General features: G+C 42.8%; 1 protein-coding gene and 1 pseudogene across 13 annotated transcripts in view; both read right to left on the reverse strand.

Annotated features, from left to right (window-relative positions):
* The window catches only part of Caprin2 (caprin family member 2), a 43,033-nt gene extending 40,102 nt beyond the window's left edge, over positions 1-2,931 (reverse strand). For 11 of the 13 annotated variants that reach the window (XM_063254496.1, XM_063254497.1, XM_063254495.1 and 8 more), the window contains exons 1-2: positions 2,748-2,881; positions 1,681-1,946 (exon numbers count right to left, since the gene is read on the reverse strand). In XM_063254496.1, the coding sequence (XP_063110566.1) occupies positions 1,681-1,932 (252 nt within the window). In that variant the 5' untranslated portion in view covers positions 1,933-1,946; positions 2,748-2,881. Of the gene's footprint in view, positions 1-1,680; positions 1,947-2,485; positions 2,690-2,747 lie in introns of those variants that run through there. The other 2 variants (XM_023563781.2, XM_063254499.1) reach the window with 2 other exon arrangements.
* A 12,652-nt stretch (positions 2,932-15,583) lies between these two features.
* LOC100713913 (receptor-binding cancer antigen expressed on SiSo cells-like) lies at positions 15,584-16,317 on the reverse strand (annotated as a pseudogene).
* Positions 16,318-26,991: the final 10,674 nt, after the last annotated feature.

Consider the following 26,991-nt stretch of genomic DNA (forward strand, 5'->3'; position numbering starts at 1 on the left):
TGGCTCTGTAAAAACAAGAATAACATTAGCTAGAAATTTAAAGCTTAAGCAATAAAGCTTTTTTCCCTTAATGGCTTCTATTTGTAATTAGACTAGCTGACACATAAGGACTTACTTAGTCACCCAATGGTGTTCAGTCAGGAGTAATTCTGTCCCCTACAGCCATCCAGCCCTGTCTGGAGGGATTCTAGTTACCATAACTTGGACACTTTGAGGAAGGCAGATGGTGCTACTTGCATCTTGTAAAGTGATGTTAAACTTTCCATAAAGCCCAGGACAGCCCACCCAACAGTGAATTGCCACAAAATGTCAATGGTGTCTAGGTTAAAAATTCTGCTCTAACTTCATGTTTAAACTATTAACCACAGTTTCAATTACCAGCTGAATCTGTGGCATTTTCCTAGTAACTTCCTAAAGGTGTAAAAATAATGTAAGATTTCTTTTCTCGCTACAATTTGAAGCTATTTTTTCATACTGAGTTTGATACTTTATCAGGTTCCTCCTATATTGGCTTTGGCCTTAAAATGCTTTCCCAGAAGTTAAAACAGAAACATGTACTGGTACTATGAGACAGGTATTTAAAGAGGTACTACAGTTAAGCTAGACAGCACAGGCACACACACTTATCCTTTCTCCACCTGAGTAAACCCATTCTGAAACCTCTAATAGATCCTGTCACAGCGGTGGGACATTTGTGCTGACCCAGGCACACTACTCCCCTTACCACACATGCTGTGATCCATGGCACAGTGTGCTTTCAGAAGACAAATGATGAGGGCTAGAGAAACTACTAGCCATCAGGCCTTCTTCACTGCCTTCCTGGCTTTAAAAGGGGGAGGGGGAGTCAATCAAACTCTTGAACACATTCTTACAGTTCTCCATTAAAAAGCAACTTTCCTTTCCCCCATGAATGCTCCCATTATATATATATATCTAAAATGTACCATTTTTTTTTTCTTTTTAAAGAAAGGGACAAAGAAAGATTGGTAATTTTCCTGGCCTTTAACTAGGTCTTGGTCTAGTTAACTGCTCAGCTCTACTGATCCAAAGCAGAAGAGAATCAGGACCCCACAAAGTAAGGTGCAGGCAGGTATGTTTCACAGGCCACATGACTCAGGAAATGAGCAGTCATCTGAATCTTTACAGCAGCATTTACTGTAACATTCCGTTGACAGGAAGCTAAGTCTCTTCATAAGGAGGAGACAGTCTACAACACTTTCCCCCACCAATCCCAGGCCAAGACCTCAAAAGGTGAAAATGACTGCTGAAACATTTACTGGCTTTCCAAGTTAAAGCTTCCAAGGACTGCAGCAGCTCTACTGCAACATCAGCTGCTGCAGAAAGTCACAAGCAAAACAAGCTTAAAAGTCAGGCTATTACTCACCTACGAAAAGAAACATCAATGTAACACTCAAGGAATTCATCTGTCCTAAAATACCTAACTCTTCAAGCACTTCAACAGCAGCTTGCATAATAATTTTACTATGAATACTGTTCCTCGGCTGTGTTGACAAATGAAGCAAAATATTAATACTATATGGTTAGCCTGTTTTAATTGTTCCCCCCGCCCCATCTACATCCTATGTTTCAAGTTTCAGGAATGTAAATCTATGACCCTTGACAAAGAAATTATCAGCTCCTTATTTACGACCATGCAGGGGCTGGGAGGAAAACGGTTACCTTCTTTTTCTCGATGTTTCTAATTTTGTGTTTAAGGCATATGAGTCCGTTGTCGATGTAGGTCTCATAAGCCTGGGATGGAGATGCAGCAGAACTCAGGGCAGACTGCAGAGGGCTCAGGGCCCGCTGGCTTTCCCCATGCTGACTGTGGTTCACCTGGGGCTTGGCTGACTTCATATTCCCCACTCTTCCCTCCTCTGACCGGCCTGAAGGTGACTGGTAACCAAAAGGGGACGAAGAGAGTTGCACCATTGAAACTGATGAGGCTGAAGAGAAGGGGGGAAAGCAAAGTGCAACAGTAAACTAGGGGGGCACAGACAGGCTTTAGCTTCCCTAGAAAGTCTAGACCCACTTTCCTAAAATTCCACAGAAGTAAGCTCAAAAACTAACAGTGCTTCGGTTACTGCCTTTCCGTTCCACTGCTTTCAAGGTAATTAGTGGCAAGCACTGGTCAATTCGCATAGCCTTTACGTCGGCAAAAAATCTACAAGGCGGGGGACGTTTCCAGAAGTTCGATTTTCCACACAGGGAGGAAGAACTGCTAATCAAGCAATGGCTCCTGAGCTCCTCTCTTTACAGGCGCAAACCACATTGCGAAAAACGTCTATGGGTGAACACACACACACACAGCTTTCCACAAGGGAACCTCAACGCAATCTCCTGACTCGATCCCCCATTGCCAAACTCAATCACGAACATTTCGAAGAAAACCTCAAACTCCCACTAAGTGAAACAGCAGTTTCTTAAACCAGACCGGTAACTTCCCTCTGATTCCTCTAGAGCCTGGCGGCAAGTCCATCCCTACCCGGCACGGGTGCAGGGTGCTCTCGCAAGCTGCACCCCCAGGTGACGCTCCGCAGCCGGGCTGCTCGCCCCGTCACTGTCCGCTCAGGGCGTCCTGGGCACGGGCGAGGTGGTCCCTCACAGCCCCGCCGACCTTCCTTTCCCCGCGGTCCGGCCCACCCGCCAGCCTTGCGACGTGAGAGCCGACCTGGGCCAATGCGCGAGCCGCCGCCCTCGAGCCCCCACCCCCGCTGCGCCGACCCGGACCCGCCCTCCAGCTTCACCTCCCCAGGCCGCCGCTGCCGCAGCCCGTGCCCGCCTTCGGACGCCGGCGGGGGCCAGGAGGGCTGCGGCGGTGGACCGGCGCCACCCCGCACTCGCGTCTCCTCCTACTTCCCCTCCCTCTCCCCGCCCTGGCGCGGCCCGCGGCGTCCACGGCGCCCAGCGTCCAGCCGATTCCACCGCTCTTGCCAGGCCCACCCTTGCAGCCGCGCGTGCCTTATATATGCCGCGCCTCGCCCCGCCCCCGCCCGCGCTTGCGCTCTCGTGCCTCCGGGCACCGCCTCCTTCCGGCGCCGCGGGCGGGCGCGCGCGTCCGCCGCGGCTGCGCAGAGGGCCCAGAGCCAGGTGGCAGGGTGACGCGCAGCAGGTGTGTTGCATGTCTTCGAGGCACGCCCGCCTCTGTGGAGCTTGCATAACGGGCCTCGGGTGCTTGTGTTTTGCGTGGGTATGCGTGAACTTTCGGGCCCTGGAAACGTTCTTCGTGATAGGAAGGAGAAAAATGCCCATTTCTTCCCTAGGGGCTCAGCCCCCAAAAGCGAGCGCTTCCAGTCAGCACAGCTGCAGAAGCTGAGTAAGAGGCTGCGCCCTCCGGAAAGCTGATGGTGCTTATTACCTGTGTTCTTCATTGCTGTGAAACAGTGATCATCAGCACTCAGAACTCGTTTAAAAAAAAAAAAAAACTTATACAAGGTCTCGCAAAACTAACGAAAAAGGCTAGTTATGCATCCACTTCGGAACAAAAAGATGTGTCTTGTCCTAAATGAATTAAACACACACAGTGCAAAAACCGCCCCCAACACGTGTCCAACTGTTTCACCCAGTAGAATTGTTTTAGGTCCTGTCCCCAATGCTGATAAAAAGTAATTTAGGCTAGCAAAAAAAAGAACAAAAAGTAAGACTCGAAAAAACAAAAGCCCTTTAATAATCTGACCAATTTCACACAGAAATAATGTAGCGTTTCTGAAGCCAGTGATTTATCAATTATCTGTTCAGTTCCTGGGGACATTACGTACATTAATGTTGGGTTGTTGCTTTGAATCTGAAGCCCATGTAGAGCTTTGAAGCCGACTGATAATCGGAGAAAAAAACAAACTCCTAACCCTAAAAATGAGGAGGCTTATGCTTTCTTGGTGGACCACACACCAGGGAAAAACAGGAAGGACACGTGCTTGGGTCTATGCTTTGGCACAACTAACAGCACAGGTCATGCCTATTGAAATCTGAACTAATGAAACTAACAGTGGTCCTTTCAGACCAAGCAAGAGCTTGCACGTGGACCATGTAGATCTGGATATAAAGCCTAAATATTATGCTAAAATGAAGTAAGTCTGAATAAATCTTTACAGATATATTTCCCAACACGGGCTGTGAAAATGAATCAAGATAGAATGCAAAAACAAAAATAATTAAATTTCACATCCAGTAAGTAGTCCATGTAAGCATAATATAACATTTGTAGGAGACTGTGCTGTAATAATGTTGCACAGGTGTCTTCTGAAAAATGATAAAGGTCATTCAGGAAAAAAAAATATCCCTAGATCTGGAAATACAGCTCCTGCGTAGAATGCCTTCCTAACATGTGAGGACCTGGGGTCAATCCCCATGCCATCTAAAGTAAAAATGCTCCTCTGCCAGAGATTTGACTTGTTTTGAAAGACATTTTGCCAAAACTTTTTATTTGTCAAAAATTTGGTTTATTTTCACCTTCATTCCAGGCTTTCCATAACACCTTGATTTGTACTGCTACCTGGGAAGAAGAAGTATTTGTAGAATGTCATCTTCGTGCTTCAAATTAATGATGGAAGAATATATTCAATGTATTCAGCAGACGTTTTCCAGACACATTATTATGTGTTGGGGATAGGGATATAACGTGTGACAAGGCAGCCCCTGCCCTGCAGCGGAGTGGAAATTTGATCAAAGCTGCAGGTATAAACAGCAAAACAAACAAATCAACAAAATAAAAAGACAAAAATGCTAACAACATATAATGAATGGTTTGATTTCAGCAAAAACAGCCAGCCTTTACATCCCTTGAAAATGTGAAGACCTTAAATATGCATTGTCTGGCAAACGGTGTGATCCCTGAAGGATGGTTATGCTGCAGTCACTTACAATTAATTTAGCTTCGTGTTGTTGAAACTGGAAAGATTAATTTGCCAGAGGATGTGAAAGCCAGTAGCATGCTTGGAGATAGAGCAAATTATCTTGGACATTTTATTATGAGTGACAGAAGTCGTTCCTCAGTGGCTTTATAGAGGGAGAGATTCCCTCCCTCCCCAGAAAGATAAGACCAAGAAAAATAACAAGAAAGCAAAGAAAGAGACAGAGTCTCCAGTAGCAGTTTATACAAGGGGCTAAAAATATTGTACTTTTTTGAGACAAGGTCCCATTGTGTAGTCTTGAACTAGCCCAGCCTGGCATCAAACTCATAACAGCCCTCATGCCTCAGCTTTCAAATGCTGAGATTATAGGCACACCACCACTATGCCCCGCTGAGATTTTCAGCATTTAAGAGAACCTTTTCATGAAAAGGGGGAACAATATAGACTATAGGTACAAGAAGCAAAAGTTGCCATAATTATTATGTGACCTTTTCTTCAGAGTAAATTCTTATCTTTTTATTTTTACTTTTTATTTTTATTTTTATTGGTGGTGATACGAGGGATCAAATCTAGGACCTTATTCATGCTTAGCGAGCACTTTACCGCAACTCCTTTAGAGCATTTTTCAGAGAATTCCCAGTTTCTAAGGTTAGTATTTTTGTGGGCTTGTTGTCTTCATAAATTTATAATTATACATTCCTACTGGCTTTGTTTGTACTGTTTCTTCAGACATTGAAACAAATGTGTTAATGTGGTTCACCATCATGTTCCTTTGAGGTTAGCGTTCTTCAGGAGAAGAATGACCTTTGTGGCTCATTTAATAGGGAACCTTTTCCTGGCCCTTTCCTACCGCCCTCCCCGTGTCCCTTTACTGCTGACCAGTTTAATGCCATTTGTGATTAGTATCAGTCAAAAATGCCTAGTTCTACCTTCCCAAAAATGATTAAAATATTCCTTATTTGATCAAAATGTACCTACATCTCTTTTTCACTCATCATAGTGTATTTTTCAGACTGTTGGAAATTAGCCTCTTTAAAACCATGCAGCATTAATTCAAGCTTTAAGGCAGATGTCTGTGGCAGAATAAATTCAGGGAACTACTTTGAAAAATGAAAATATTTCCCTTAATCTCATCAAGAATCTTGAGAGAAGACTCATTTTTCCTGTAAGTTGGCAACAAGTTAACTACTGAGCTGTAGTGGAAAAAAAAGAAATAAAAAACAGGTTGATTTTCATAGGAAATAGAAAGAAATGTAGATCTTTAAAACCTTCTTTTTTTTTTTTTTCCAAAATGCCTGGCCATTAGGAAACACAACATAGTGGGAGAAGAGACTAAATGGAACTTCACTTCTCCATTAATGCAAATTATGTTTTCCTAGAAGAGAGATTCAACTTGAGATGGAGGTAGATAAGATTATAAGCTAAATGTAATTTGAGTTTTTAGAACTTTACTTTTACTTCCTCTAAAATGGGATCATAATTCATGAGGGTGTTTTAATGGTTGCGTGACTTAATAGATAAAAGGTACTCACACATTGCCTGGCATATACCACTGAATAATTGGAAGTTATTTTTATAAAGACAGTTTCCACTGTTATGCCACTACCTACTCGAGAAAACTAATAATCCATATCTCAGAAGAGTGCACATCAAAAAGACAGCACCATCCCTCTCCATATGCTCTGCAGCTCCGGGCTGCCCAGCTTCCATAAATATGTGCAAGGCACCAACAGGAGATACTATATACACAGTAGCATAAATTCTAGGGCTTCTGGCTAGTGCCATTGTCTCTCTAAGATAAAGCATTTGCTTCTGCTAGCCCTACCTAATACTACCAGCGTTGCTTTAAAAATCTTCAGAGTAAAAGCAACACTGCCGCTTCTTCCAAGAAGCCTATAGACCATGTGTGTATCTGTGTGTTTACAGCAAATTTGGAGGTGAAGGCAGGGAGTAGGAAATGCAAACGGGCCCAGAGAAACAGCTTGTCTCACTTGTCATGTCTGTAAAGGCACAGCAGAAAGAGAACAGGAAAAGAAGCAGGTTGGCAGCAAGAATGTTCTTCCAATGCTAGTTTGTAAACTTAGGCAAACAACTTAGTTTTCCTGTTAACAGTGTCCTAATGACCAAATTGTTAGTAGTTCTGTCCACCCCTCTCCATACCCTTCCCCCAAAACCCTGCCACCATCTCCTGTGGAGGATATAGCAATAGCCGCCTCAGGTTTCTTGCTTCCCTGCTGGTCCAACTGTAGTTGCCCCTAGATACTGAGGCAGAGCAATATTTAACAACATAAATTCTAATAGAAACTCTTGCTCAAAACTCCTCATGGTTTTCTACCCCACTTAAGAGGAAAAATCCTTAGAGAGATGGTGAGGACTAGGGGTAGACCTCAATGATAGATAATCTTCTTAGCATGTAGGAAGTCTTAGGCTCAATCCACAGCACTAGAAGAAAAAAAATTCTAAAGCTATTACTCATGATGTAAGTTCACCCCCAGCCTCTCTGAGCCCTGGGATGAACCCCTTGTCCCCATCTTTAGTATTCCTTCCTGTGCATCTCCTTCCCCATGAGTAGACAGGCACTGAGTGCACTTTTAACCTAGAATTCAGCAAAGGTTGATGAGATGCCACTTCCATGATAACATGATGGTGGTTCCAACCCATCGTGCTGAGGCTCCCCTCCTGTCTCAGCTTTAAGGAAGCCAGCAGCCACGGTGGGACAGGTGAGAATGAATGTCTGAATGGTAAGGAAGGAGAGTGACCTCTAGCTGACAGCCACCAAGAAGCTGGGCCCACAACCCAGAGGCCTGCAAGGAAGGGAATTCTGCCAGTGGTTTCTTCACCTTGGAAATAGAGCTGCAGAGGAGCCTCTGCTGAAAATCCTTCCTTGGCCAACACCTTTAGTGCAACTTTAGAGGACCCTGCTAAACTGCGCCTGGACTCCCACAGAACCGTGAAACAATCTGCTATTTTCAGTGGCTGAATTCATGGTAATAATGTTACATAACGATAGACAGCTAACAAGGTTATTCCTCATTCCTTGCCTCATCTCTCCTCCACCTGCCCACCCCAACTTCTTGCCGGCCTCCCTGTATGTCAAGGACATCCTCCCCAGGGCCTTTGCATTTGCCATGCCCCTTGTCGGAGGGGCTATCACCGTAGTACATCATGTTTTAATTCTCTGTGGAAGATTGTTTCACTACCTAGAAAACTATCTTTGTCCTGTTTCTCTGTAGAACAATATGAGCTCTTTGAGAGCAAGGACCTTGTCTATCTTGTTTCCCATTATACGCCTAAAATTTAAAACAGTGTCTGGCACCATAACATTCAGGAAGTACTCAGTAGCACTGAGTGCTGAGTGGTGTTTAACTCCTTCCAAAGCTACAGCAGTCTCAGGTCCATAGGAGACTCATGCAAAGTGTCCCATAGAACAGGAAGCCTGGTGTAGCAAATGGGAGCAGCTTGGGAGTCTGGCCCTGGGTGGGGAGACTAAAGCCCCTGTGGAGAAGCCCACAGAGCTGTGCAGCAAATGCAAGCAGCAGCTCTGACATGCACATCACAACATGGCTGCCTCAGAGCAGGATATCCAAGACCCAGACATGTGGCATGTGCATAGGTTATAAAAACTCACCCACAGAGATGCCGTGCTCACAAGAACCTGGCAAACAAAACCACAATAAACACATGAGAACACCTGCCCTTAGAAGGGAAGGAGGGGCAAGTAGGTTAATAAGGAATAAATAAAACAGGAAGACACCGCATATGCTAATGAGGATAATGTGCTAGGAACTGAGCTGTGTGATTAATGCAGTCTTCTTCCTTTGAGAACCAGAATTAAGGCAAAACGGAATTCATAATTCAGAGGTCAATGAAGATAGCAGAGTGTCAGCAAGCTAGATCAGAGGCACTGGAGCATTCACTGAAAGGACCTGCCCCTGGAGCTTCTCTGTCAGGCTCCATTCTGTCTTGCCCTCCTTCTTGGAACTGGGCATCTGGATACATCTGAATTTTCTCTCCAGTTACTCTCTATCTGTGTTAGGTTTCTATCCTTGTTAGAATTAGTTTGAATTTTTATTAGTACGTTGCCATACATACTGATTACACTCATGGCAGGGAGTTGGTACTTATACATAGCACATCTTAAATCTTTTTTTTTTTTTTTTTTTTTTTTTGAGACAGGGTCTCAGTATGCAGTTCAAGCTGGACTTGGGCTTACTTTGTAGCCCAGCCTGGCCTCAAACCCGCAGCTATCCTCCTGCCTCAGCCTCCTGAGTGCTGGGATTATAGGTGTGCACCACCACAACCTGGTTCTTCACTTTTCTTCTGTGTTCCCTTCTGCTCTCCTTCTCCCCTCCCGATTCTTTGTCCCTTTCCCTTTTGCAAAACACGTTTCTGTTTCTTACTTTTTATTTTAAATCTATTTATACTTTGAGTTTCTCACATAAGAGAAACCATGCAATATTTAAGCTTGTGTCTGATTTATTTAATGGTATGGTCTCAAGATGAATCTATTTTCTTAAAAATGAGTCATATTTGTTTTTTATGGCAAAGCAGTGCTGTGTTGTGTTGTGTGTTGTATTGTTTTGAAACAGGGTCTCAATATGTAGTGCAGGTTGGTCTTGCTTATGTATCCCAAGTTGACCTCAAACTCACAGTGATCCTTTTGCCTCAACCTCCTGAGTGCTGGGATTACAGGAATATGCTGTTCAGTTTCTGTTGTATATATCACTTTTTAAATTTGTTCATCTGTTAATGGACATCCAGGCTGGTTCCACACTTTGGCTACTATGAATTGTGCTGTAAAATGTGAATGCAGGTATCCCTACAGTCTGCTGACTTTAACTGCTTCGAATATATAGCATGAGTGGTACAGCTAGATCAAATGGTACCTTTACTTTTAGGGGGTTTGGGTTTTTTTTTTAATTTTGTTTTTGTCTTTTTTGAGACAGGGTCTCACTATGAAATTCAGGCTTGCCTTGAACTCACTTTGTAGCTAGGATGGCCTTGAACTCACAATGATCCTCCTATCACAGCTTCCCAAGTGCTAGGATTTTAGGCCTGCACCACCACACTCTGTTTAGTTTTAGTTTTTTGAGGAACCTCCATACTGATTTCCACAGTGCATATACTAATATACACTCCTACCAGAAGTACAGAAGGATTCCATCTTACCCCACCTACCATTTCAATGTAGTTTGGATTTGCATTTGCCCTAACCGGCCTCACAAGTTTGAGGCCAGGCTAGGGTACATAAGACCCTGTTTTTAAACACATACATACATACTAGAAGAAAGTGGTTGCATAGAGAATAAAAGCAATGACATTTAATCTGCATTTCCAAATGGGGCTTGATAATTTGAAGCAACACATTGTTCATTGTCAAAATTCCCCACATTAAGCTGGGCATAGTAGCTCACACCTGTAATCCCAGCACTCAGCAGGTTGAGGCAAGAGGATTGTTGTGAGTTCAAGATCAGTCTGGGCTACAAAGTGAACTCAAGGCCAGCCAGAACTGCATAGAGAGACCCTGTCTCAAAAAGACTAAATAAATAAATAAATTCCCACATTAGTAAATGAGACATAATCAAAATATATGGCATGGGCAAGGGATATCACTCAGTGGCACAGCCCCTGCCTAGCAAGTACAAGGTCATGAGTTTAACCCACTGGTACCGAAAAAAACCACCATATGGTGAATGTGTGCTTTTTTAAAAAAATTACAATAAAAGACACCACCATTAATCCTTTTTAGTGTACTCTCCCTCTCTTAAAACACATTTATCCCACCACTCTTGCCACTTTCTGAAGCAGTTCTGGAAGTTCTTTTTCATGTTTTTAGCTGCACAGTGGTGGCTACGTTGATATTCTGGATTGATTGAAGCCATTTACCTTGCATAGTCATTTTGACTGAGACTAAAATGGCACAGTGCCAGATTCAGTAAACAAGGTGGATAAGGACACATCATGGTGCTTTCACGAGGCCATCTTTCCATTGGATAGCACCTGGCGCATACTGTGGACCACACACTCATGAAAGGACTTCCAGAACTGCTTCAGAAAATTCAAGATCAATATAGACATATTTTTTTCACATAGTTCTGATTCACAGATAGTGGAATCCATGAATGTGGACACTGTGTCTATAAGGCTGACTGTATTTGCAAAATACACACCTGCAATCTCATCACTCTGGAAGACTAAGACAGGAAGACTGCAAATTTGAGGCCAGCCTGGGTAATTTAGTAACTTAAGACAGTTCCTGTCTCAAAACTGAAACACCAGGGCTTGGAGTACTGCTCAGTGTGATGGTTCTGGGTTAGATTCCCTACTCCCAGGCCAGTGGGGTGTCCTGACACCAGGAAAACAGGAATTGGGTGTTTAGCAGTCAGGGTGATTTGGTTCATGGAAACTGGCCTATGTGTAGTTGTAATTTGCATTCCAGCTGCTCAGACTGATCAGCCTGATCATACTGAGTTGAAAATGTCTTTCCCCAAGCACTGAGCTGGAGCCAGTCTCCAGGGAAATCTCATCAAATTAGTAGGTGAGCTTCATCCAGACTGCTATCTCCCTAGCCCTTCTGTAAGGGGGCTTACAGAATGTAAGAAATTGGGCTCTGCCCATTTTCTAGTAAGTCATGGATGGTCTTCCGGCTTCCTTTTCTTTTCCCTCAAAGTTGAGAAAGTTTTCCTTGTTTTCAGATATCAACTGAAAGAAGTCTGGGCTTATCTTCCCCCTGGACACAACACACCATTTCTGAATTGCATCAGATTTTTTTTTTTTTTTGTCTTTTTCGTTTTTATTGGTACCAGGGATCGTACTCACGACTGCCTGCTTGCAAGGCAGGCGCTTATGCTGCTGAGCTAAATCCCAGCCCCTTGCATCAGATTCTTGAAGGTGCTCAGTCACAGCTTCCTCCTACCTTGTCCTCACTTTTGCTGGTAAAGAGCAGGCTGTACCAACTTTCGGTTATGCCCTGCAGAAATTAATGAGTATTTCCTTCTAAGAAGTCCAAAATAAACAAATAAACAAATAGAAGTCCACAGCTCTGTTCAGGCCTGGTGACACATAATTGTAATCTCAGTACTCTGGGAGACTGAGGCAAGAGGATCCTGAGTTCCTGACTAGCCTAGGTAACCTAGCATCTTCAAACGCTTGACCTATCTTGTCTTAAGACGTCACATTTCACTAATAAATCCAGAACTCAGAAAGATATGAGAACTCTATCAGAGCCCATCACCTCTGCTTACACAGTACTTACACAGTGTAGACACAGCCTCAGCCTCTTCTGCACCATGTGCATCACTCCAAGGTTCAGTTTTCTGGACTCTCCTGCTCCACGCACAATACCGAGCTCTTGCATTCAGAAGCACGTAATATATGATGCACTCTTTTGTGATGTTAGAGCTATTGATGACCAGAGTCACCAATCTTTATGGTTCCTTTAGTCATTTTGATGATCTGAAGCTAATTTTCTAGTGTCTCCTAAGTAATTGTAATATTCCCCAGGTTCTTAATTCTCATAAAATTTGTGTATTGTCTTTATACTAGAACATCAATTTGGGAGAATAGAAGTCCTTGGCTCACATTTTCTTTGCTGTACATGACAAAACAGCAAACAAAAAAATAGCATCTATATGCGTATCATGTGTACCAACTCATGTAACACATTAGTACTATGTTAGTTGCTTTTTTTTTTAATTTAAGGAGAAAAAGAAAAAAACAAAAAAAGGGTACAAGTTATACAGAATTTCAGAAAAAATAAACAGTAGGAAATCACTAGTTAATAGATTACATATTGTCATCCATTGTTATCCCCATTTTTTACAGGTAAGGAAATAAAAAATGGAGAGGCTAAAAAACAACTATGACATCTTTTAATTTTTAAAATTTTTATTGGTTTACTTCTACCAATATTTTAGTGCGCGTGAACACACATATGTGGTTTTGTTTATGAGAGAGTTCACCATGTGGTTTAGGCTGGCCTTAGGCCAAACTGTCCTCAAATTCAGATGGTCCTCCTGCTTCAGCCTCCGGTGTGCACCCCCACACCCAGCTTGCTTGTTCTGAGTCGTCTCAGTGCTGGCTGACCTGAACAGCGATCCTCCTACCTCAGCAATTACAGGAATGCGCTATCGCGCCCAGTTTAAAATTTTTATTTTCAAGAGATATTTAAATCCTTTTTTAAAATTATTTTTTCATGAAAGCAGTAACTTTTTGAAACCATAACATGTAGGTTTGAATTTTTCTGAGAATTCTGTTGCCTGGGTTTCCTCCAAATTGTTTTGTTTTACTTCTAGTTTTTCATGCTAACTTTGCGCAGATGTCTGCTGAGTCTCACCTACTCATTTATACCTAAGCACATGGCTGTCAATCCTAACCAGATCCGTTTGTTGAAGTGCAGTCCTGAGTCATAAGAGCTGGCCTGGCAGGGGCCAACTGTTACCAAGAAAGATCTTCCACAAAACTTGCCTGATCCTCAGGGCCTTCTCGCGGCTCACTTCCCCAGGGTCAACTCTACTCCAGTCGCAGCAGTGATGGAGTTGACCCAATCGTCAGCGTCTTACACGAGTCGGGTAAGGAAAGGAGGCTTGGAAGTTTGCTTTGAAATATACTGACTCATCGCCCTCAGTCCCGAGGTCCTCAGTCCCGCGGCTCAGGATCTCTCAGTTGATCGCGGTGCGGTGCTTGGCTGCCTTCCTAGACAGACTTCCGGGCTTTTGTTCCGTTCTCGGCTTCCCGCGCTCTGCCGGCGGCTCGCAGCCCGCCTCTTCACACCTCGCTCGCGTGCTGTCTCCGCGCAGCGCGTGTAGCAGAGCGGAGCCCGCCCTCACGAGGGAAGCACGTGTTGCGCGCGGCCGCAGCACGGAAGCACCGGACTCACTGCCGGCGGCGGGGCAGGCCCGGCCCAGCGTGGGAGGCCCCTCGCCGCGTTCCCGTCAGGACGGCGCTCTCCGCGGAGGAGCCCGCGCCCGTCCTCAACCCACTCGGCGAAACCTGCTTGAGGGACGGCAGCAGCGACACCAGGCCTGGTACCGCGGAAGGACTCAGCGAAGGGCGACCGCGGTCGAAAAACAGGCACCGCAGGGAAGAAGTAAAGCTCACTAACTGCGGAGCACAGCGTCCGCGTGTGCGTGTGTGGAAGAGGAAGGCGCATGCGCGCGGCGGGAACGCGGCCCCGCCCCGGCCGGGTGCAGAGCCAAACCTGGGAGAGCTGCTGGATGGCTAGGCGGCTGGACACGCTGCTCGGTGTGTGCTGCTCGGTGTGTTTCATCATTTGCTTTCGACTGCTTTCTTTATCCGAGTCTTATAAAAGGAGAGAGCTTTTTTTTAACTCAGTATACAGTAACTTTTAATAAAGTAAGCTTTATTTATTTATTTATTTATTTTTTGAGATAGGGTCTCTATGCAGTTCAGGCTGGCCTTGAGCTCACTTTGTAGCCTAGGCTGGTCTCGAACTCGCAACGATCCTCCTGCCTCAGCCTCACGAGTGCTGGGATTACAGGTGTGAGCCACCATGCCCAGCTAAAGTAAGCATCTTTTAAAATTCCGAAATCAAAGAAAACCAGATTGGGTGTACTTACTTCGTGGAGAAAAGTTGAATGGGATTTTAATTTATAAAATCTACCTTTTTTTTTTTTTTTTTTTTTGGTCTTTTTCGGTACCAGGGATCGAACTCACGATTGCCTGCTTGCAAGGCAGGCGCTTATGCCGCTGAGCTAAATCCCCAGCCCCTAAATTATGAAATCTACCTTTTTACCACCCCCAGTAACACAGTATTTAACTGTTTCTTTAAGGCCAGCCTGTCAACAACATAAAAAATAAATGATTAGTACTTGCTTTCTTTATCATTTGATGAAACAAAATTATCTTAGCCAACAACTCAGGCAACCTGTATTATATCAGAAATATCCAAAAGCTTTGAGATATGAGAACTAAAGTCTTTCTGCATTTGTAAATTAATGGCTTTTAAGAGGAAGAGGTAAGGTACTTAAAGGTACCAAAACTCTTAAAATGTGAAATGAAAGGGGAAAACGTACTAGTTCTTAAAACTTAAAGGTATAACAACATAAAATGAATTTGACATTTTAGTTGATTTTTAGTGTTTCTGCATACAGACTATTTATGATAAATAATATGGTTGCATTTAATGTCATTTTCTTGAAAACCAAAATCATTGAATTCTTTAATGTATCAAATAAGATCAATTGCGGTAAGAGAAAATGCATGTTGACACCAGCTTCCTACAACAAAAATAAGAAAGTGAAAGCCCTTATCTACAATTTAGGTCAAGTAACATGAAAACAAAAGGATATTAAAATTATGTTATAATTATGCTCATTGAAGGAAAACATGATAGAGTTCTTCTCCACCATAAAAATATACCCATTTGTTTAGCTAGTACCAGTATATTCCTTTTGTAATAATTTCTTGACAGCAAACTATTGTCTTATAGTTGGAGTATATTGAGGAAAAAAATTCCCTTTAAGTCTTTTTTGTTGTTGTTGTTCCTTTGAGCCTCAACTACTGAGAGTTCAGCGTACTGTGGAAGAATCCTTGTGTTCTGGATGGCCTGATGGTTGTATTAAAATCAAGAGGTTTATACATACTTCAGCACATATACTAAAATCACTTAATGTGTTTTTATCCTGAAAATACTCTTAAATCCATGCAAATGTTATGTGGGTTGTGGCGCTCAGTTTTCTCCTACTGGCATTATGACATCTCAAGCACATTTGTTATGAAAGTTTCACAGCAATTTTGTTTTGTTTCTTCTTCAGTAGCCTCTGTGCGTCCTTTCCACATTCTTCATTTGTTGTTCTGCTTTCTTTTCTCTGCCTGCTATTTTCTGTTGCCTCAAAACTTCGTCTGTGTGCCAGGCTACATATTCTTCCCATGCACTGGTATTTTCTTGCCAGGGATCCAACTCACCTAATTCAGGAGACTGATAAATAAAATCTTGTGTAGCTGCTAATCTACTGGGAAAATCTGTGCTACCATCTGGAATACCAAAATTAAGTGGTTCTCTCTTAGTAAGTTTTCTGAGTTTTCCAGTAGTAGGAGTAGCTGCTACCAAGCACTCTGATGTATGGCCACATTTCCATTCCCATCTTCAATCTTCACACTTGTGGGCGCATCTTCATCCCAGGATATCCACTCTTCCACATGTCTGCTTAGAAACTGATGAATAGTAAATGGTAGCTTGCAGTGTAATTTGGTCTCCACTTAATTTCCTTCCTCTGTCAAAGCTGTATATTAACCTCGTTAGCAATGAGGGTACTATTGCTGGGAAAGTGCAAACTTTAAATCACCGAAACTGAGTGATGGCCCCGATGGGAATCAAAACCTGCCTCTCCCTTGCCTGCCCAGTGGAGACTCTGATCTGCCGGCCTCTTCCTCGGTCTGGAGCTCGAGCTTGCCTCTGAGTGTTCATGCCCAGCCATGCTCCCTCTTTAGGAAACTCCAAGAACATTTTAGTAATGAAACCTATTCCAGCACGTATAGGAAAAATACCTTCTACAGAACTTGGTAAATTGTAGGGTTAAATGTTCTGCAAGTAACACTTTAGAATTGAATTCTGAAAATTAGTTCACTTGCCTCTGTGGTTTTTAACTTGCTAAAACAGAAGTTTCTCCAACGAATCTGAAGGGACTATATGGAGCAAGTTGTAGTTTTAAAAAAAATGTTTTTAATACCTAACTAACTCTCTGCACCTAAGTAACAGAGAGTAGTAGGGTGATATCCCGTCCTCAAAAAAAGTCTGAAACATAGGGTACAACAACGCAGGCTGACTGCTCTCTACCTACTGAGTGCCGCCCAGCCTGCTGAACCATGCCCAGCCCTGCCAGACATTCTGATCCAGGGCTCCACTCTCCCTGGGCACAGGATCTGAAGATTTCCTAACTCACAGGCAGGCTTGAGTCCCCACCAAAGCACTGCTTGCTGCACCATGTCTTCCTGACTCCTAAGGGCTCCTGAATAGTTGGCTTCACATTGGATTAAGATGTCTCCTCCCCATCTTCAAACCCCACTAACTGAGCTCCTTTCTCTATTTCTGAATCAGTATCTTCTCCCCAGTGTTGACTCGGTATCTGGATTATTTTACACATTAACTATATAATTCCTAACCAAATATAATCTGTAAAACAATGCAAATCTGACACAGGGGGCTGAGTGCTCAGAACCAGTCAGCAGGCTGGTAGAATTAGAGCTAAAGCCCCTACCGTGGCCCCATGAGTCAGGGCTTCTGCTGGGGAAACCTGACACACCTGTCTGAGCACTGGGCCACTGCTTCACACCATCTGTTGGAAAACAATGTATGTGTAAGGACAGGCAGGTAATCATCGGGGTGCGCGTCAGTGAAGTACATTACACACACTGAAACCCCAAAGTGAAACTATGGGGAAGGGGAGTGATGGAAGTGATCAAAGTATGCCAAGTGACTACAAATCTGTCAAAAGGAAACTCAATTCCATACATCAATATGCACTAATAAAAGTTGGCAAAAATTTTTAGAAAAATAAAAATAGGTGAGTATTTTTTTAAAAAAGGGAAACAAAAAATAATGTATTTGGTACTAGACAAAGCCTGTTAATAAGCTCATTAAACTCTCAAAAAATTTCATATTTGGAGGAAATATGTCATTCTCTAAGACAGGGTATGTTTTAACATCACATACCATGATTACATGTGTATCTCTTTATCCTTGTGGTTCCACACATTTCTGACGTATTGTATATTGAAAAATCTGTGGTTAGTTCCAGATAAACATTTTTTTTGAGACAGGTTCTTGCTGTATCATCTAAGCTGGCTTTGAACTGACTTTGTAGCCCAGGCTGGTCTTAATCCCATGATCCTGCATCAGCCTTTTTGAGGACTAAAAAGAAGTAAGGAAGGAAAAAGAATTAAGATGTGTTGTATACATGTACCAAATCCCCATGATTAATATACTCATTGCACAAGCCAGGCATGGAGGTGCACACCTGTAATCCCAGCACTTGGGAGGCTGAGGCAGTAGGATCATTGCAAGTTTGACACCAGCCTGGGCTACAAAGTGAGCTCAAGGCCAGGTTGAATGGCACAGCAAGACCCAGTTTCAAACAAAGACACATATATATAATCATTGCATGTAGCAAACAAATATTAACCAAAAAAAAGTAATAAAATACTGATACATGCTAAGCAGAAGAGGCCAGAAACAAAGATTACATATTGAGTAATTCCAAAAAAAAAGAATCTATAAGATACACACACATCTAGCAATAGGAGTAGTTTCTGAATAAAGTCTAACAGGTATTTGACAAATTTACTCTGCTTTTATCTTGTTAAATAATGTGCATGGCTTCTCTTCTGGAACTGGGAAGCATTCATCTGACTGGATATATTTCATATATTGGGTATATTTTTCTGAGCTCAGTGACTTTCTTTTTTCCCAAATGTCATCACACACACAGTTCCTGCCCGTCTGTCCCAAGAAATACTCAGACACTCTCAAAGGAACAAGGTCCAGACTTCTGAGGGGTGGAAGCTGGATATATTTGTACATGCATCTTGGTGGATTTTTTAGCTTTTGCTGCATCCTGTTCTACCAAACCTCTCAGTGGCTCAAAAGAACAGAGATGTTCAGCTCCCAGCTCTGCGGGCCTGCAGCTTGCACAGGCTCGGCAGCACAGTCATCTGTGGTCCTCCTCCCACACTGGATGTGTACATCAGAGCCGGTCCATCCCACATAGTTTTACATGCATGTCTGGCAGGTACCAACTTGGTCCTTCTCCACAGAGTGTCTGTCACCTGCCACCAGACTAGACCTGTTCATGTGAGGGGATTTTCAGAACTCATGCCACTAGTGGGGCTGGAGATTTAGCTCAGCGGCATAAGCGCCTGCCTTGCAAGCAGGCAGTCGTGAGTTTGATCCCTGGTACTGATAAAAAGAAAAAAGACAAAAAAAATCCCAAAAAAACAGAACTCATGCAGTGATAGTGATCTGACAGTCTCACTTCCTCACTTCCTTTCAGTCAAAGAAAGTGACAGAACCAACCAAGAGTCAAAGTTTGTTAGTGTACCTTCTGTCTCTCTGGATGGAAGAGGTGATGTGATCATCTTTGCAAATAATTATACCTGATCTCACCATTGCTGTAGTAGTCCTCCGTGCCCTTTCCTGGTTGGTTCTGATCCCTATCTTGTTGCTGACAACCTAAAGGCACAAGGCCCACTTCATCACAGATCTTTTATGATCATATACATCCTTTGATCAACCACATTCTATCACCAGTTCCCTTTTCCAGCCAGTCCCACAAATATTCAGCCTTGGAAAATCCCCACAGTATCTGATCCACTGATAAACTGCTTATTTTTGAGAATGGCTGTGTACTCACCTCACACTACAGTAATTGTATGATTTATCATTCAAATTGGGACTTTGGGGATGAAGTGGGACATGATGAATAATTGTGCTACTATACCATGCAGAAAATGAGGTATCTCACTTAAAATTGAGTGGCTATAAGCACAGGCTGTCAGACCCCCATTGCTTAGGTTTAAATCTCTGCCAATTATTTGTAGATTCCTAAACTCTTCATAACAGCTTCCTCATCTGTAAAATGGATATTTTAGTAAGTACTTATTTTAGAGGGTTTTGACATTTAAATGAGCTAACTTAGACACTTAGCAATTTGTATTGTTTCTAAACTCTAAAATTAATGAGATTACCTTTTTCACTTAATATTTAATATGGCTTGGAATTTAAATGTCCCCCAGAAGTTCAGGTATCAAGGTTTGGTCCCTGGGAGATGTTTGATCATGTGGGCTCTGACCTTATATGTTGCAGACTGATCAGTCCTGCAAATCTCCCAAACAGCTGGACCATGAAGGCTTAAATAAATGAGACAAGTGGCATGATTTTTAGGACTCCAAGAGGATAAAAACCTTCTAGCAGAATTTGAGATTCTCTAGGGGCTTAGACAAAGAACTTCTCTGGGCACCCGTATTTGTTTTCAAACAAGGAGGTGATTAGAGCAGAAAATACAGGATACCGAACAGTACCTTGGGAGTGGTTCAAGAACTTTTCCAAGTAACAAACTGTGTTAATTTAGGAGAACTATCTTAGGAGAAAGTTTCCAGGCTGACTTTCACTACAGGAGTGAAACATCTACAACTACAGTCTTTTAGTTAATTGGAGTGGGAGTCAAGTGTCCTCAGCTGTGACCTTACCCTATTGTCTTGGTTACTTTTCTCTTTTTGCCGGGACAAAATATTCAACACCCAAAATGAAGCAAGGAAAGATTTATTTAGCTCACTGTTTGTGGAGGTTTCAGTCCATGAGACTCCAAGACAGGGTGGCATAGCACTAGGGCAGTACTTCAAGGTAGCAGCCAGAGCAAAAAGGGGAAGAACAACCCTCTTTTCCTCCCTTATGTTGTACACAGGATACCCCTCCTTCCAAGGTGTGTATAGCACTCACAAAATCTCTGTGCCCTCCTCTTGCACAGGATGAGGATATTTACAAAATAAGGATCCTGGCTCCCTGCTGAGTCTCTCAGTAAAACTTCTAAACTTTTCAAGTTGACAAAATGTATCAACCAACACCTGTCCTTTGAGGTATCACAGCATGACAGCCCATTACAGGCCTCAGCTGGGACCAGTGAGTCCACTGCGCATCTCCAGACAGGGACTCTAGACCTTGGACAGACTCACAAGTAAACACACAAAGCTAGTTGGTTTATTTTATTTTATTTGTCTTTTTCTTTTTTTATCAGTACCGGGGATCAAACTTGCGACTGCCTGCTTGCAAGGCAGGCGCTTATGCCGCTGAGCTAAATCCCCAGCCCTAGTTGGTTAATTTTAAATCATGCTCAGAGCTGCTTAGTAGTGTCTCCACCATCTATGAATAGATTAATTCACTTATGGATTCATAAAATAATAGGCTATTAGTAGGTGGAGCCTGGTTGGAGGAAGTAGGTCACTGGGGACATGACATGGAAGGCTGCCATTAGTTCCTGACCTCTCCATTTTGTCCCACTCTCCTCTTCTCTCTCTTCTTCCCTACTTCCTCCCCAGTTGTCTTTTATCTTAATTACTTTTCTGGTTGCTGGGACAAAACACCTGACACCAGAAGTTAAAGGGGAAAAGGTTTATTTAGCTCACAGTCTGTAGAGGTTTCAGTCTGAAATTAGCTGGCTTCAAGGCAGAGGGCATGACACAGGGGCAACAATTCATGATGGTGGAAGACAGTAAAACAGCAAAAGCCGAAGGGGAGGAGCATGCCTCTTTCCCTTCCTTATATGCGTTAGGGAGAGTATAGTACTCAAGCCCCCAATGCCAGAACTAGACAATGAACCAATAACAAACTCCAGATTCAGCTGCCTCCAAAAGGCCCATGCCCCATGACTGCATGAGGATTAGAGGGACATCCAGACACAAACCATAAAATCTTCCTTCCTCCTGCCCTCCTGCCCTCCTTTTTTTTCTCTTCCCCAGCCCCTGGCAGCCATGAGGTGAGCAGCTGTGCTCCACTGGATACTCCCTACCATGCTGTAGATGCTCCCTGCCAAATTACCATGGAATGAAACCTGTAAACCATAAGCCAAAGTAAGTCTTTCCTTCTTTTGCAGTAGCCAGGATTGAACCCCAGGCCTCACACATTCAAGGTGAGAACCCTACTGAGCTACATCCCCAGCCTCAGTCTTTTTCTTTTTTTGGAGATTTTTCCAACCAGTTTGCTAGGTTTGGCCTTGAACTCACAAGTCAAAGAGTATGACAATTTCAAGGACATTTTGGCATGGGTCACTATGTTGCTTTTTCAAGGGGTCCCTGTCTTGGTTACTTTGCTGAGACAAAGTACCTGATGCCCAGAGTTAAAGAAGAAAAATTTATTTGGCTCACAGTTTGTAGACGTTTTAGTTCATAGTTGGCTGGTGCTAAGGCAGAGTGCCATAGCAGATGGGAAACAGTTCATGGCAGCAGAAGGCAGCAAAAGCACCCAAGCAGCAAGCAGCAAGGGACAAGCAACAACAACAACCTTCTTTCTGTCTCTCATATTTATCCAAACTACCCACCCATAGGATAAGGACCATTACCACACCCGTAACCTAGACCACATTTTTGATTCTAGCATCACACACCCTAAATCCAGCCACCTCTGAAAACCCACCTATGACTACATGAGGCTTTGGGGGAACACAAAGCCATAACAATTCTATTAATCTTTTTTTTTTTTACTGTGAATCAAACTCAGGACCCTGCACTTGCCAGGCAGGCACTTATGCTGCTGACCTATATTGCTGGCCCAAAACCATTAATCTTTATCAGAAAATACTAATTTTAACACAAACTGAGTGTTATACTCTGTTTGTTGTACTCAATTTAAACATAATTTTAACTAACTTATTTTCTGGTTTCCTAGCTCTTTCAAATTAAAAGCAAAAAATTAGAAGCACGGTAAAAATTATTGAAAGAAATAGTTGGGTGTGTTTGCTCAGAGGTTGAGAGTACAAGGAAAAACAAAAATAAAGAAATATAAGGAATAAACTCTTAGATACCTGGAATAATTTGGTGGGCAAACACATGTCCAGTCTTTATTGTTGTTAATTGTAGGATGTTCATTATAATAACACAGAGTGATCAATCAAGAAAAATCCAGAATGTAGTATGCAAATTTTGCATAAGAGAGATTACCATTAAAAATTACACATAAAATTTGTGCTCAAAGAGGACATCTATGACCTGGTTTTATTTTCTTTTATTTATAAGTTGATATGAAGAGTTATTTGGTTTTGTTGAAGATGGTACAGGAAAGGGTGGAGGGTTCAGTACCACAATCAAGAGTGAAGATGGAGCTTAAAAAGGGAGCAGGGAAGAAAAGCTTTGTAAATCCCAGAGTTAGGGGGGCTGGGGATTTAGCTCAGCGGCATAAGCACCTGCCTTGCAAGTAGGCAGTCGTGAGTTCGATGATCCCCGGTACTGATAAAAAGGAAAAAGACAAAAAAAAAAAAAAAAAAAAATCCCAGAGTTAGTGACAAGTCCCCAGGTTGGTTATTGTTTGTTATCCCCTTCTGGTTTCCTTGGAAGCAAATGTGCTTCTCTGCATGTGTTCTTGCATCCCAAGCAAAGTGAGAATGTTATTTTCCCTCCACACTTCTTCAGAGAAGAGAACTCCAAGGGAGGGTCTAGAAAGGTTCCCAAGTCCTATTCCCTTAGCTCTGCAGCAAAGCAAGCAAAGAAGCACTTGGGCATCCATCCATCTCAGTCTGGTTAGAAAGCCAAAGGGCTTACTATAAAAACCTCAAAAGAGTGGACAGGGATTTGGCTCAATGGTGTAAGTGCCTGCCTGCTGAGCGCCAGGTTGTGAGTTCGATCCCAGGTACAACAACAAACAAACAAACCCTCAAAGGATTTTCTAACCTTATCAAATATCCAAATTGCCTGGATGGCTTAATAAAACAGAGATTATTAGTATAGTACCTACCTCCAGTCTACAATTTAGTAAGACTGGGTGGGCCTAAGGATTTGCATCCTAACAAGTTCCCAGCTGATGCTAAGAATGAAGGTTCTGAGGGGCTGGGGATTTAGCTCAGCGGCATAAGCGCTTACCTTGCAAGCGGGCAGTCCTGAGTTCAATCCTTGGTACCGATAAAAATGAAAAAGACAAAAAAAAAAAAGAATGCAGGTTCTAGAACAGACTTTGAGAACCTCTACAGATATGGTTCTCAGTCCCAAATAAACATCAAAATCACTGGTGAGGCTTAACAAGTAAGAACAAATTCCTGAGAGCCCCATGCCAGAACCCAATTGGTTTACTTGAGTTCCAGAGTCCCTATAAGTATCAGGTATTTAAGACATACCCAGAGAGCTTTTTCAGCAATTAAATGTGAATTCTATTGTATGCTAATTTTTATTTAATTTTTGATGATATTTTTCTTTCTTTAAAATACTTTTCTGTATTGTCTCTTAAGCACATAAAATAAGTACTTTTGTAAAGGACAGTCTCACAATTCTAATATGTAAAAATGCTATGGCACAGCTACGTAAATCATCAGAGTATTTCCATGGCAACAACATGAAAACTTTTTTAAAAAGCCCAAATGGAGCTATCATAAGATTCTTTCATATTTATCCTTTAGAAATCAATAGTTTTCATCTATCAATTTCTTATTAGCAATGTAATCAGACATATAGCTCACATGCTTACCAAAATGAAGTAAATTAGATTTCCCCAGGTGGCATTATTTCCCCTGTATTCTCCATAGACTGGTTTTTACAATGTGGTTTTCTTCATAGTTATCTAATTAAGTAACAAAGCTTTAAAGTAGAACAAATTTCTTATTTTTTAAGTGTTACAGAACAAGAAGCAAGGTTGCCACCTCAGTGATACTACCTGAAGGTAAGTTATAGATTAAATAACATGGAAGCTGGTCATGGTGTCACATGCCTGTCATCCCTGCTCTGAGAGGTTGAAGGATTACAGTTCCAGCCCAGCCCAAGCAGCTTAGCAAGCTGTGTCTCAAAAAATTTTAGAAATGGCTGGGGATGTTGGTCAGTGCAAATGTGTTGGATCCAAACCCCTGTAGAGAGTGGTGGGGGAAGGAGAGGGGAGGAGTTGGGGAGAGGGGGGGAGAAAAGGGAAGGGAAGGAAAGGATAGGAAAGGAAAGGAAAAAATAGAGAGGGAGGGAGGGAAGGGGAGAAAGAAAGGAAAAAAGAGTAGAAAAAAGAAGATATGAAGTGCATAATTTTGTGTTTTTCTTTTTTTTATTAAATTTTGTGTTTTTCTTCAATCTCTGATGTTCTCTCTTACTTCTGGATTAGATTTCTTGGTAATAGACTTAAATTTTGTTCAACCTGTTTAAAATGAACCACTGCACAAGTAAGTTAAAAAGTAGCTAATGAGCTAACATCTAAATTGTGGTTACTGTGGAATCTGTAGGCTTGGTACTGAACTCAGGACTGCTGAGGTTACATAATAGTGAGCTATTAGAGACCTGAGGGGAAAATCACAGCACAGAGTCATTAAGACAGTATGAAACAGTGTTTCATCACTTATATGTGCAATGACAAAGGACACAAAAACACTCTGAAAATTAACTTAATTGTAAAATTATTTTCATCATCACATGTTATATTAAGGAGTTGCTTTGGTTGCTAAGTAGATAATAGAGAAGGCCAAAGTAGTAAGCCCGGTTAAAATGTGTGCAAATGCTTTACAAATTGCTTATTTTCTAATCCAATCACAGTGTTAAGAAGTGGCACTTTTAATAGGAAGAGAAGACAGCCAAAAAGATGATTTGAGTAAATTCCCCAGAAATTTCTAAAACTGTATTACATGTTTTCTTTTTTCTTTCTGTCTTTTTAAGACAGAGTTTCACTATGCAGTTCAGCCTGGCCTTGAACTCACTTCGTAGCCCAGGCTGGTTTCAAATTCACAGCAATATTCCTGCCTTGGCTTCCAGAGGGCTGGGATTGCAGGCGTGCATCACCATGCTCAGCTGTGTTACACCTTTTGTAACCAAAAACTACCAGTCTAGTCCTTTGGATTTGGTACTTTCCCCAACAGAAAATTGACAGTCAGTCAATTGGTGGAAGAAGGAAAAAGGAAGAAGCAACTGCTAGGAGAAAATGCTAGGAGAAAAGCGTATCTCCTTGGCCCTGGAGGAGTCTGAGTGCTAGAGAGCAACAGCTAGTAGTCAGCCGTGGTTCTTCTCCAAGGGTCAGGTGATTTCACCTTCCAAATCTCCTAGGCCTGAAAGCTCAGTGCTTGCTCAGGAAGCTCAGATCCAGCTCCCACCTGACCCAGGCAGGTAGCTCCCTCATTAGAAGGATAGGAGCTGAGGCAGGTAGCCTCAGTTCAGACCCTGGTATCCCCTGAGGTTGGTTGTTTGATCTCAAGCAAGACATTTTATCTCTTGACATCTCACTCATAACCAAGAACTATAACGGCACGTCTTAAAGTGTGTTATAAGGGCACAGTGCTATGGCCTGTGTCTAGATGTCCCCCCAAAGCTTCATGCAGTCCTGGGTGGGGCTTTTTCAGAGATGGCTGGATCTAGAGTGTGTGACACTGGAATTGATTCATGGTGCAAAACTAGGCTCAAGGGCACTGGGATTAAGGGTGTGAGTGTTGCCCATCCTGAGTAGCTTGGATAAAATAAACATGCTGATAAGGTCCCTGTTTGTCTGCCTTTTTCTGTCTTCTGCCTACCATGAACAGTTTCTTGTCTGCAATGCTCCTCTGCCATGCCACCCTGCCTTGGAGCCAGCTGACTATGGATTGAAACCTCTACAAACTTCAAGCCCAATAAATCTTTTCTTCTTTAACTTTGGTTATCAGATATTCTGTCTTAGCTATGAGAAAAGTAGCTAAGACAGCATGTAAAGTACTTAGAACAGCTTCTGGCTGGCATGTAGACAATTTCTAACAGCTCCCAGGGACCCCCAACAGCTGCTGCCCAGGACAGACTGAAACTGATGACTTCTAATACAAGACTAGAGCAAGTGATATGGAGGTTAACTGTTTTATGTCAGATGCCTATGGAATGCTCAGACAGCTGGTAACATTTGATTTCTGAGTGTGTCCACAGGGACACCGCCAAAAGATGTTAGCATTTGGACTGAGTGACTTTGCCCTGGCCAGTGGGGACAGCCACCACTCAGTGCATAGAGGGTCCAGATGGAGCAGAGCAGACGACGAATGCCAGATTTGCTCTCGGCTAAAGCCAGGACATTCATTTTCAGCGCATTTGTCCTTGACCGTCTGTGCTCCTGGCACTCAGGCCTTCCGACAGGAACAGCAGTGGCACCATTGGCTTTCCTAGGCCTCCAGCTAGCAGACAGATCAAAGGACTTTTCACCTCCCTATCAAATGAAGCTGCCACTCATAAAGATTGTCCTCTCCATGCATGAATGGTAGACAGACATCCTGTCGGCTCAGTTTTTCTGGAGTCCCAGTCACGCCTCTCAAGTTCCTGACCCACAGAAAATATAATTTTGTGAGAAAATAAAAGTTGTTTTAAGCACTAAATTGGGAGCTCACTGGTTATGCAGCAACAGATAACACAGGACTCCAGCCCTCCATAGATGGCAGCTAATAATGGACGTCTCAATTGCCTCTCTCCTGTCCCGGCCTCACACCGCAAAGGAACCACGTCCACCCAAATT

Source organism: Cavia porcellus, unplaced genomic scaffold, assembly GCF_034190915.1.
Source record: "Cavia porcellus strain 051 isolate PalLab524CR breed Dunkin Hartley unplaced genomic scaffold, mCavPor4.1 scaffold_8, whole genome shotgun sequence".
Lineage (NCBI taxonomy): Eukaryota > Metazoa > Chordata > Mammalia > Rodentia > Caviidae > Cavia > Cavia porcellus.